This window comes from Loa loa (assembly GCF_000183805.2).
Source record: "Loa loa unplaced genomic scaffold supercont3.24, whole genome shotgun sequence".
NCBI classification, from domain to species: Eukaryota; Metazoa; Nematoda; class Chromadorea; order Rhabditida; family Onchocercidae; genus Loa; species Loa loa.
The window spans coordinates 233322-245303 of NW_018108204.1; the positions used below are offsets into that span (position 1 = coordinate 233322).

Genomic DNA, 11982 nt, shown 5'->3' on the forward strand with positions numbered 1-11982 from the left:
TTATTAATTATTATTATTATTTTTTATTAATTATTATTATTATTTTTTATTAATTATTACTATTATTCTTTATTAATTATTATTATTATTTTTTATTAATTATTATTGTTATTTTTTATTAATTATTATTATTATTTTTTATTAATTATTATTATTATTATTAATTATTGCTATTAATTATTATTATTAATTATTATTATTGTGATTATTATCATAATTATTATTATCATAATTTTATGATAAAACCTAGGTTCATTTCACCTTTTTGTTCCATTTGGATCTCCTTTGTGGTCTGACCAGCACGCCCTTGGTGCCTTATTTTCGTCGGTCGCCTTTATATAATATACAGCAAAGTAATGCTTCCCACTGTCGGGTACTGTTTTTCCCGCATTGAAAGTTAACTGGAAAGCTATGTTTGTAGTATTTTCCATTGCAAAGATGATCCATTAAGTTTCGCTGAAGATTCCAAAATTTTCAGAAATTTAACTGGAAATGGAATTTCATTATTAAGATTTTTCCGCCAACCTTGACGACAGTCTCTTCACCAGGCTTCAGTGCAAAGACGGGAGGACGGATACGGAACATTTCATTTGAGGTGCATTTCACTTTGCACGCCTGTCGATCCTGAAACTCGTCTAGATGTTCTTTCCAACCAAGAACTTGAAAGAGAATGGAAGGAAAACTATACGGACCGAAGTGGGATTCGTAATTTTTAGGGTTGTCGGACAGGGTTCTTCTCCGAGCTTCTTCCCGACGTAGGTAATTCGTTCGCTAGGGTCAAGCTTTAGTACAAAATCGCCCATTTTTTAGTCGTTGTCAAGTTTCTGGACCGTTTGTGTCGCCTTATCACAATACTTAGCGATCAATTGGATCACCCGCTTCGTATGAGAGCAATGCTGAACAATAATAATGCATGATGCTGCATACTGCTTTATTTAAATCAACCGTCTAACTTTTCTTCAAATCTTTTATTAATTTTATTTGCTTAAAATTTGTAATCAGTCAAGCCAAATTTCATTTTATTCGATTTTATCGCTTCGTTAGCTTTTATATGTTTGAAAAATCGTTAACAATTGGTTATTGGTAATAAAATAGTATCAGAAAATTTCCTGAAATCATAGTAGCATAACGAACAACCGGATTGGAAAAAATGTTGCTGCGATTGAGAGAAAGATTCTGCGACTAATATTTAAGGATATGATTTTCTATGTAATATTGAATTGGAAATTGTGACACAAGGATATCTAAGTATAGCAGGAGGATATTTGTACACCACATGTGTATTCACATCTCTGTAAACAAACGGATCAATACGTGCTGCCATTTTTTAGGGTAATTCATGATCTGTTTTCATTTATTAATAATGCGGTAGAAATAGTTGAGGTGGAAGATTTCCAGTTAAAATGAGAAAAAGTTTAATATTCTAACTTCGATTATTAATCCATAATGAAAAGAAGTTCCGAAACCATTTCGAAATCGTTATCTTATTGTGATATGATCTGATAGTTATATTACTTTCTCCTTCAAAATTTGTAGTGACTTTTTCATGTTGTTCATTGTTCTGATCATCATGTATTTTAACCTTTGATGCATGACCGTCCCTTACATCAAACTATATCATCTTATGCAGATTTTTTTCTCTCCTTTTCCATCCTTCGTACTTCTTCGTTCGCTACTTCCTCGATTTCTTCCCTAAATACTTTATGATCACTTCTTCGCATAAATGAACCATACAGAGTGAACAATTCCAACTGAACACCGCCTCCGACATCCTTCCCTCAATCATACTGCTCAGTGACTCCATTGTTCGCTCAACAATGTTCAGCACCGCCACGAAAATCATGATAATGATTACAATGTTAGCTATTTCAACGGTTTCCGGAAATGCATTTCCACGAGGTTCAATTTTCACTGGTATATGAGAGTGTATGAATAACTTATATATGCTTAATTTTCCCGTGATTCTGTAGTTTTCTGCAGTCTCATAAGGGAACTTTTATTGTTCTTTGTGAGAGTATTAGCAGAGGTGACAGGTTCGGTGAAGAAGGCTTATCGAGAGCAGGAATGTTTAGAATAACTTTCCTCGGCGTGCCTCATTGTCGTACTTTCTGATAATTTCATGAGAACAATAAAGGAACCATCTAATAAAAGAATCACTTTCTCGATTTTGTGGCTGGAAATTTAGGGAATTACAAACTAAAAGATTTCAGGTTGGAAATTTGTGACTGTCTTAAAAATTCCAAGATTTTCATGTTAATCATGCTGACCCTTGCATTCCTCTGGACGGGGCTAAGTTTCTGTTTTTTGTAGATTATTTTGAAGATGTTTTAAATAAAATACAATGAAAAATCAGGTGAAGAAAAGTACTGTTTCAGGATCGAAGGTAAAAGAACCAGTAAAGCCGGGCTTTTGTTTAGGTCCATTTAATTTCTGCACTGCAGGCTATAAATGCAAAAAAATAAAGTGTGTTGAGGAAAGGCGCCAAAAGATTAAAGGTTGATTTTTTAATAGATTACTGTTTATCTTTGAAAACAGGGCGGGAAATTTGTTTTTGTCAGCAAATGTTTTGCTTGAATTGTGTTTTTCAGCCACATATAATTTGTCTTAGAAGGAGTTTAATTAATAATCACTGTGGAAAATCTCATCGCTCTTGTTCCTTTAGGTAAAAGCATTGGTCCGTGTCTTCGAGGCTTATGTCCAAGCGATTCCATATGCTATGACAGGGACAATAGGTGTTACTTGATGGAGTAATCCAGCACTTTGCTTTCTGAATGGAAAATGTCCCACAACATATGTCCCAATTCTTGTCCGCAATATCTCATTCATTTCTTGCAAAAATTTCATTCCTCAACATTCTGAATTGTTTTTTTCTTATTTATACTTCACATTTTCTTGAGTTTCATTGGAACTGAGACTGCTAATAGACTGTCTCTGTTTATATAGTAAAGTGTTATAATATTTCCGACAATTTCAATTATTTTCTTCGTACTCACTTGTTCGAATAACAGTGAAGAAATTACTGGCCTATTGCATCCTTCGTGGAATACTGTGTGGATTCATTTCTTTTATTGACCATCCTTTATTTTTGGTTAGTGTTCAGTTTCCCTCAGTGCCAAGATAGACAAAACTTGCAGACATCCAATATGTTTCTTTAATCTTGCTAATTTCCCTCTTAGCAAGCATTGATTAAAAGGATCACATGTTTTTTTCTTGAAATCTGAAAGAAGACAGATGGTTAGTTTTGTAATTTTCTTGGAGTAATAACTTGGCTAATTTTGTAATTTCTGTTTTGTGACTTTTATATAATCGAAATATGTATGTATCTTCCCGCCTCTATGCATAGCCATCAACTGAAAAATTTTTCGCTGTAAAGTTGTCACAAATATTTGAAAAACAACAAACTTAAACCCAAAAAAATATGTATTTTTTAAAATGAACTGCTGAAAACTATTAAAAATGGATTATTGCACCACTTCAAGTTTCAAAGAAAAAGAAATCAATTTATTCTGACTTAAATTTGCATTCGTAAAATTGAGTGGAATTGTAAGATTTTGTAATGACGCTTTTTGATCGTATCAACTTCTCTCTGTATCTTTTGTGCTTTACAAAGAAAATTTGTATTTATTTAGCAGTTAGCGCTTTCCAGCTACAAATTAAATCGGATAGTTGATAGGAGCAGCAGTTTGCTTCTCTCTACATCTCCATTCTGAGAGTATTTCAATTATCAAAGTAAACAAGAAAAACCATCTTACCCAACACTATATCAAATAAATTGCACCGTCGTCATCCTTGCCACCCACTGCCAATTTAACTGATCCTATCTTTTCGTTCGGTTTCTCACTCTCAACACTATTAGAGATCAACAGCGGCACAAAACCCTTTCTCCACTGTATTCCTACGATCAGTTTAGTTCCAAGGAGCCATTTACAGTATTATCTGATGTCAGCCAGCAAAAATACCATGATTTTTGTGATAATTTCAATAATTTTTATTACTTCAGCACTCCCGACAGGTACCACAGTTTTTAAGATTACCATTAAAACACGAAAATATAAGAATACTTCTTTTATCGTCGTTTATTTGAATATTCATCTCATTTCCAAAATTTAGTCTTTTGATGATTTTCTTCGTCCACATAAAACCATCTTTTTCTTAGAACTCAGTGGATACTTAGTGTTTAACAACTAGTAAGGCACTATTATCGATTAAAAATTCACAAAGAATTTCTCCTCAAACAGTAATCTATTGATTTCAGTCTTTAAAGCAATAAAAACAGAAGCATTGCTTTCAGCGCAATATTTTTGAAAGAGTAGAAATACCGAGAGAAGTAATGCTAATGATAAACAGTGATAGAAATCATTAAAGTGAACCTTGTACTTACCATATTATACCTGGCTTTCAGTGGTAAATCAATTTAATCATCTTCTACACCTTTAACATCCACAATTGTTTTTTGCCATTTCTAACCAAAACCTTGTATTGTTAGAAAGACTAAACTGTTTTAATGTTAAAACGCTTAAGCATGACCCAATTTACTTTGCGATAATTACCATTCGCAAATTAATTGTCATATTATTTAGATTTAAAATCAGAAAAGTCGCAGAAAATAGGCCCATGTGTGAACAAACTCTGTCCTACTGGTTATAAATGCATAAGTGACGAGTGCGTCAAAAATCAAACTTTCATTAAAAACCTAAAGAAAGGTTGAACTTCTTTTATAATTATCAGCAAATGTAGAGAAAAGACCCAATTATTTCGTATTCAATTGTTAACAAGTTCATAATTTCACAACAAATAGTAATATAGAATTCTCACGACTTGCAAGTGAAGCCATTACAAAAGATCACTGTGGTATGAAAAAAATATCAAAGCTAAACACCAGCGGAAAGCGAATCCGTTTCAGTAAATCAATGCCAGCAGGAAAGATTCATTGAATGAAGTGCCTGTTTCTTTTTCTAATCAACATCAATTGTAGAAATTCTGGTTCAACTTTTTCAGGAGAAAGTTTTGGCCCATGCATCAATGGTTTGTGCCCGGGAGATCGCGCATGCTATAATGATTTTTGTTACAATACGAATAGGTCAATCAATGTGTCGTAATATGCGGAGATATCTGTGTAACGACCGTCTAAATCGGCTAATGGATATATTCCAAACTGTGACAATTCTCCTCTTTTCCTTCCCAGTCATTTATATAAATTTGACATTGAAACCGAGACATTTGTTTCAAATCAGTTCTTGACTTGCTTATGTGAAATCCATCTTAAATTACCGTATTTAGTTTCCGGTTACAACAAATTTCTGCCTATGTTTAATTTAACATGGGCATTACCGTGTATTTTCTTCGTATACAGTTTACAAGCTAAGAAAAATACGTCACATAAAAAAGTACTTGATGCATGATACATTTGAATAAATAATTCCCTCCACTTGATTCAACAATCTTTTGAGAGTAACTCTGATTCATACATTTCATCATTATGTCTTCATCGATGAAGATAAAGTAAATCTAACCTCACGGATCTTTGATAGGCTAGCAAAAAACGTTTCTTTTTACATCTCCTATTCCGCTGTTTACATTTTCCAACAATCTTAAATGTATGATGCTCCAGAACACACAACTACAACTTCAAATACGGCCATGGATGTAAAGAATTTCGATGCTAGATAATTAAATATTTAGAGTATGAAGACAAAATAAGTGACATACTTCCTCCAGTTTATCAGATATCTTGCGATAAAGAATTAAAACAAGTGTTAAGTATGGATAATAATAGGGATGAATCTATGATCAGAAAATCAAGATTAGTAATAAATACAGCAGATAAAAAACCAACCGAGATCATAAAGCAAATAAATAAGAGTGGTGGATCTTAGAAAATTCAATCTTTTTATTCTTTGTCAGCTAAAAATTCTCGATATTCAGCCACATCTTCGTCATAATTTTGCAAAAATTCTGCTCGCTGTGCAGCTTTCTTTGCCATCTGTGCTCCCATTGCAGATTTCGTTTTACCATACTCCTTTAACAGTACTTCTAGTCGCTGAAACAATAGGTAAGAGAATATTCTAAGTCCCTCAAAAATTTAAATTATGCAGTTACATGGAACAAAATATCACTCAAATAAAAAAAAACAGAAAACTGCTTAGGGAAAACTGAAAAGGAAAAAAGAGAGAAAAAAAATTCGCCGCTGATAAAGGGCCAAAGGTACCTCATGCAGCAAAGATACCCTTCATCTTTTCGAAAAGCGGAAGGAAATTTTGATTTAGCTTACTTTATTAAAATCACAAACTTACTGTGCCTTGTTTCTTCATAAGTTCCAATTCCTTCTGTGCAACTTCCAGACGCCCAACGCGTCTCGCATGTCTCAACTCGTCAAGTTCCATTTCATTTTGCAACTCACCATCCACAGCTTCATCCAGTGATTTCAATTGAGCATAACGCTCCATTACTTCTGCAGAAAATTACACATATTGTGTATCGAAATAAAATTCTCTTTTAAAATATGACAGAATATGAACAATTTGGGAAAGCAAATAGCATCTGGTACTGTAAATCAAGGATCTTAGGTGGCAAATAATCCATACCGTCACGATTTTTTTCATAATCCCTCATCGATTCTGCTAATCGCCTTTTCTGGTCTGACTCAGCTTTCGTCTCAAGCAGCAGTTCCTGCAATGCGACGAGTAATTCATTTCAAGTAAACAAGCAAAAAAAAAGTAAGTCAGTTCTTCTGGCTTCTCCAGTGCATTACTAATGCATTCCTTTGCCTGTCATTACAGCAGTGCAGGCCATCACTTTATAAAGAATGATATGTGTCAAAATATTAGACCTAATTTGACAAATATGCTGTTTAGTATATCCATTAGTGCCAATTTTTCTAAAAAAAATAGTCAAAAGAAGAACCAGCAATGCAAATCTAGCGCTTAAAGAAGTTATGAAGTCAAATAGTTGTCAGGAATATGATCTACATGAGAAAAAAAGCTCGTCAAAATTTGAAAAAGGTAGTATGTTACTCTTAAGTTCAACGAACATTCGCTTGGTAGCAGAGTAATGGTATACTTTTTATACCTGGAAGGAATGGATTGGAGAATAATGGTAAACTTACATCTAACTTCTCACTCGTCAGTTTGGCCAATTTAGCTCTTAGTACAAACCATTCACGTTGCGCCATCAGGTAACATACATCAAACCAGCTAGCTTCTTTTTTTGATAGCTAAATTTCACTAAGATTTGAAGGTGATTTCTGGCATGACACCATGACAATAACAGTGAATTAAAATAAAGGATAGGAAACTCAAAAAGGAGCCAAGTGCAACATCTAAAATATTCCTTTATCAAACAATTTTTAATGCCTCAACAACATTTGCTGTAAGCTGAAAATTGCGCGATAACAATGAATGTGACAAACTTTTCTAGGATTTAGCGTTCTTATACATTCAGCGATCTTTCGATTGCTGCAATTTGGAAGTTGTGCACTAATTAGACCTTTACATCTGAAACAAGAGCTAAACAATTCCTAAGTTGAATATAAATTTCCAAATCCTTTGAAAATAAAACCAAGTTATTAGTTATTCGTTATTTTATTTCATGTTTAAGTCATTCGAATCCACTCCTTTTCTCTTACAGAAAAATAATCGGCAATAACCTGTCCGCACTAACCGAAGTAGCTTTCAAGAATTAAATTTCCTCACGTTGTGTTAGAATAGACTTAACAACGAAACCATCAATAAAAGAAATAGAAATTATAAAAGACAAAAAAGTTAAACCTATCGATAACTTCAGCAATACGTTTGCGCAAATTTGTGGTTGCCAACTGTTTGAGTTCCATAATTTGTGGTTGTTCATTTGGCTTAATTCGAAAACACGGTATTGTTCGAAAATTGATATTAAATCCCACAGTATCAACATGACTCGTAAGGAAGCTTGACTCATTCCCCAAAGCTGCTGTGACAATTTCGGACCGACGCGAAGACAACGATGATGATTCAATACAGGACTGCTCAACAGTTGTATGTAGTTCGTTACTGAATGATTCCGCTGTTGAAACTAAATTCCATTAAGTCATATTGAACAGATGAAGCATCGGACTATTGCACCTATTACCATTTATTTCATAATATAACCATAAAGTATGTTTTGTTACTTAGCAAACAGAAATATCTTTAATTTATAGTGCATTTTGATGTAAAATATCAGCTCCTACTAATAAGCAAAATTTCCATGTTATTTCCGACAAATCTGTCGTTCTAATTGAAAACACAATTTTTTGCATGAGTATTCACCTTGACTGTTGAGTTCATCCGAGTGAAATAATGATTCTGGCATGGGAATATCGTACAACATGCCGACATTATCAGTACCAGCAGCAGAAAGTTCCGACAAAGTGAATACTCCAGAGTGATTCAAGCTATGACGCAGTTGATGTTTGATTTTACTTAAAACCTTAAGTAAAATGTATTAAACAGTAAATCAGCACTAGATTTTAACAACTTCACGAACTTCATTATCTTCTATATATTACTTCCTACATATTTATTTGCAGTACTAATTTTGGATAATAAAATGACATATTTTCCAGGCTTGATTTAAACATCTGCAACTTAATTATAAGTTAATAAGTATATGTGATGACCTTATCAGTAGACTTGTCAATGTTTGTTGTGTTTTCAGGAATATTTATCGGATCTACTTTATCCTGCAAATAATTGTAATGATGTCTCTACAATTGTTTACAAAATAATAGTTCTTCAATTTTGTTATAATTTGCATTCATTGCTCAATCAAAAGAAAAAAAAATTTAAACAAACAACGGGGCTCCAAACAACCTTCATAGCATCATATTTTGGTGACCCAAAGAGTAATGCGTTTGTTCGCAGTGGAAGAGCTTCTGGACTGAACAAACGAATCTTCTTTTTAGGCAAAGCAGCAGGTGATTCGAGTGTTGTCTTGCGAACCAATAAAAGTAATTCATTGGACTGAAAAAAAAAAGAAAAAGAAACATAAATAGTTTGCGTTAATATTGAAATCACGAGATTTTTATATTCAAGAAGTTCTTCATTTTCAAACATTTTGGGGCACAAGTTTTACCTGATGAACGATAATGGTAGTCAAATTGATTTATAAAATCACACCAAATTCAAGTCCTTTGTCTATAATTCTTCCTCAAATATATTTGTCTGGTCCAACAAATCTTTATGAAACTAACTATATGCTGACGACCAAGTTGTGAAGAAAGTTCAAGAGTAATATCATCAGCAGAATGTGTAACTTTATCCGTACTGTGAACAGACTTCACCGTCAGATCAGATGCAACATTGACTTGTTGAGCCACACATTCCTAAAGAGATCTTTGTTCACGACAGACGCTATACAATTCGCGAACAAGCATATAAATTACCGTTTCTTTACATTAGTAGAAACATACCATACTTGAAGAAATGTTGTTCGAAATTTGAACGTCATCAATCATAGCGATGTTTTTTAAATCCTCTTTATGACTTATTGCTTTTGCATCGTTTTCCACTGGGAAAAAAAAAGATTTCAACAATCAGTAGTAATTGTTTCATCGAACTTGACCCTTACTCAATCAATAGGATCAAACAAGTCAATTAGTCACAATTGCTGGATATGGGTTTAAAAAAAAGCCCTTCTATACATTTAGCTATCAAATTATTCATTTAATCTATCTGGTGCTGGGCAGTCGATAGTTAACCATAAACTATGAACTAACATAAAATGTAATGTAGCAATATAATGAAAATATATGATATGAATAATTTGTACAAAACTTGGCCCATCTTGAGCGTAAGCTTCATTTTTAATGTTTTTTTTTTTAGGTAGATTACCACTATTACTTTCGAATAAAATATCTGTTGGTTCATCGGCAACGTTGGATGTAACTGATAGTTGTTTGAAAGGAACATCTATTGGTACCTCGAATACTTTGCCATCGCCAGAAGAAATATCCTGGAAATTCTTCAGAATTTTTCTCCTTTACTTACAAAGTTCATAAGGAATGGGCATATTCAAAGTAGCGGAGTTGTCCCAGTTCGTCTTTGGTGCATTCCTAATTACGATATTGATCGAGCTGTCTTTACCTACTGTCGACTCAAATTACTCTCAGAAAAAATTTCGTTAATAATCAGTTCCCTCACCATGTCAGCAGTGCCTACATATGGAGGGATCACAGATAATTTTTCAGTATCCATTTTCAATTCCTCATTTGTAGTTCCACTTTGACGTCTGTTATTTTCGCCAGCTTTGAAAATCAGTCGTGTTGCATTTGATGGCAAGGTTTCATCATTCATGCTTGATTGCTGATTTGGACTGGCCATCTGTAAAAGCTGACACTCCTCTATTTTTCTAGTCGACAGTATTAACTAAAAAAGGAGCACTTTGACAAGTCACTGAAAGGCACGATATTCAGTTCATCGGTCTTCTCCATAGTTAAGTTAATATTTCCATTGCGTGTTATAAAAATCAGAAAAATAAACTGAATAGGAAATAGATGCTTCTTTCAAAAAGCAAGTAGAAAATTTTCACAAAATTTTGGAGGACGGTAGATTGCCCGAACAACTTTCTGGTAGCATCAGACATTACTGGAGAAGGGTTATTTGAATCACTCATATCCATCGATTCTACCTCCAGAACATCCAGTTTCTCATTCTGAATCGTTTCCTGAAAAAATCGAGAAAAACTGCAAAAGACATTACGGGATTGTCGACAGTGATCACGGAGCAAAAATTTTCTTTTGTTCTGACTTCGTTTCTTTTCCTCTCTTTTATCATTTTTCGGTTTTATTTTACAGTACTTCAAATAATTTCATTTCTCCCTATTGTGAAATACTTCACAGAACAGTCTGTTTTGGAGACCCGTCTTTGTGATAAGTGTAACAAGCAAGGATATGGTACTGTCTTGTCCACTGAACAACCACCAACACTGACTGGCTCTTATCATATTTTTCGTTTGCTCTACGTAAACAATTAGTAATATGCAAATTACACAAATAACCGAAAATACACTTCCGAAATGTGGTCCAGTGCATCAATTATTTCCTCTTTTCCTGCGATTTGAGACTGTGTTGAATGACAGAATCTAGCATCTGGAATTAAAAAAATTAGTGCAAATTTAGAAAACTTGTAAAAATGTAGAATCACTTTCACAATTGTATTACGAACAGTTTGTCACGAAAATAAGTTAGGCATACGGTAATGAAATCTCAACTGCCAACAAAGTTTGTACATAAATGCATAAACCATACCATCATACGTATCTCCATGTACACGAATCGAATCATTCACACATCTTAAGCGAAGAAGCGGTGTAGATGTAGTTACTGGGATGAAATTGTCTACCGTGCGATTAAGTTCTGCAATTTAAACATGGATTCAAGAATTTAGCAAAACCGACAAGAATCAAACAGAACGTCGAGAAAATCAGGAGATCGAAAATTGACTTCCACAGTCTGCATTGAAGCAGAAAATGAGAAAATTTAATCAAAATCTTACTATTTGTGCTTATTTCCACTGCATAACCACCATTTGATTCAGATGCAGACATTTGTCTGAAACGTTTATAAAACATAAAATGAACAGCATTTTTCTTTTGAAAGGAAGAGTTTCAAAAAAAGATGGGTATTTTAAAATTTGATTGAAATGATAATTCTGTGGACAGAACAACTTACTCCGAAGTTAAACCATCCGAACTTGCCGTATCGTACACTGGAATTGATAATTAGTTCATGTTATATTTTCGCAGATATTGTACATCATTACACCCATTTAGAAGGATAGCATAATTAAAGCAGTGAACAAAAATAACAAATGGTTTGGCTAGAATTAATCGAAAGTTTGTTGCAGTAATGAACATAATCATACAGTAGTAGTGAGAATCAAGTAAGAAATAATGCAAGTAATTGAGAAACGCATGCATGCACACAAATTATTCCATTACCTGATATTATTTAGCAGAATTCGCAGTTAC

At 33.5% G+C, this 11982-nt stretch overlaps 2 protein-coding genes across 2 annotated transcripts in view; both read right to left on the bottom strand.

Annotated features, from left to right (window-relative positions):
• LOAG_08689 (MSP domain-containing protein) overlaps nt 1–803 on the bottom strand; it is a gene marked incomplete at both ends in the record, with an annotated part of 1307 nt that extends 504 nt beyond the window's left edge. The window contains 3 exons of the mRNA XM_020447771.1: nt 262–401; nt 526–624; nt 693–803. Coding sequence (XP_020302035.1) covers nt 262–401; nt 526–624; nt 693–803 — 350 coding nt within the window. The remainder of the gene's footprint in view (nt 1–261; nt 402–525; nt 625–692) is intronic.
• A 4875-nt stretch (nt 804–5678) lies between these two features.
• Nucleotides 5679–11982, bottom strand: part of LOAG_16862 (hypothetical protein) — an 8064-nt gene continuing 1760 nt past the window's right edge. Inside the window, exons 4-21 of the mRNA XM_020449520.1 lie at nt 11684–11720; nt 11508–11563; nt 11261–11368; nt 11022–11101; nt 10543–10677; nt 10155–10334; nt 9855–9966; nt 9425–9522; nt 9206–9337; nt 8826–8975; nt 8633–8695; nt 8283–8442; nt 7767–8046; nt 7409–7493; nt 7106–7213; nt 6585–6669; nt 6294–6451; nt 5679–6040 (exon numbers count right to left, since the gene is read on the bottom strand). Coding sequence (XP_020306942.1) covers nt 5891–6040; nt 6294–6451; nt 6585–6669; nt 7106–7213; nt 7409–7493; nt 7767–8046; nt 8283–8442; nt 8633–8695; nt 8826–8975; nt 9206–9337; nt 9425–9522; nt 9855–9966; nt 10155–10334; nt 10543–10677; nt 11022–11101; nt 11261–11368; nt 11508–11563; nt 11684–11720 — 2177 coding nt within the window. The 3' untranslated portion in view covers nt 5679–5890. The remainder of the gene's footprint in view (nt 6041–6293; nt 6452–6584; nt 6670–7105; nt 7214–7408; nt 7494–7766; nt 8047–8282; nt 8443–8632; nt 8696–8825; nt 8976–9205; nt 9338–9424; nt 9523–9854; nt 9967–10154; nt 10335–10542; nt 10678–11021; nt 11102–11260; nt 11369–11507; nt 11564–11683; nt 11721–11982) is intronic.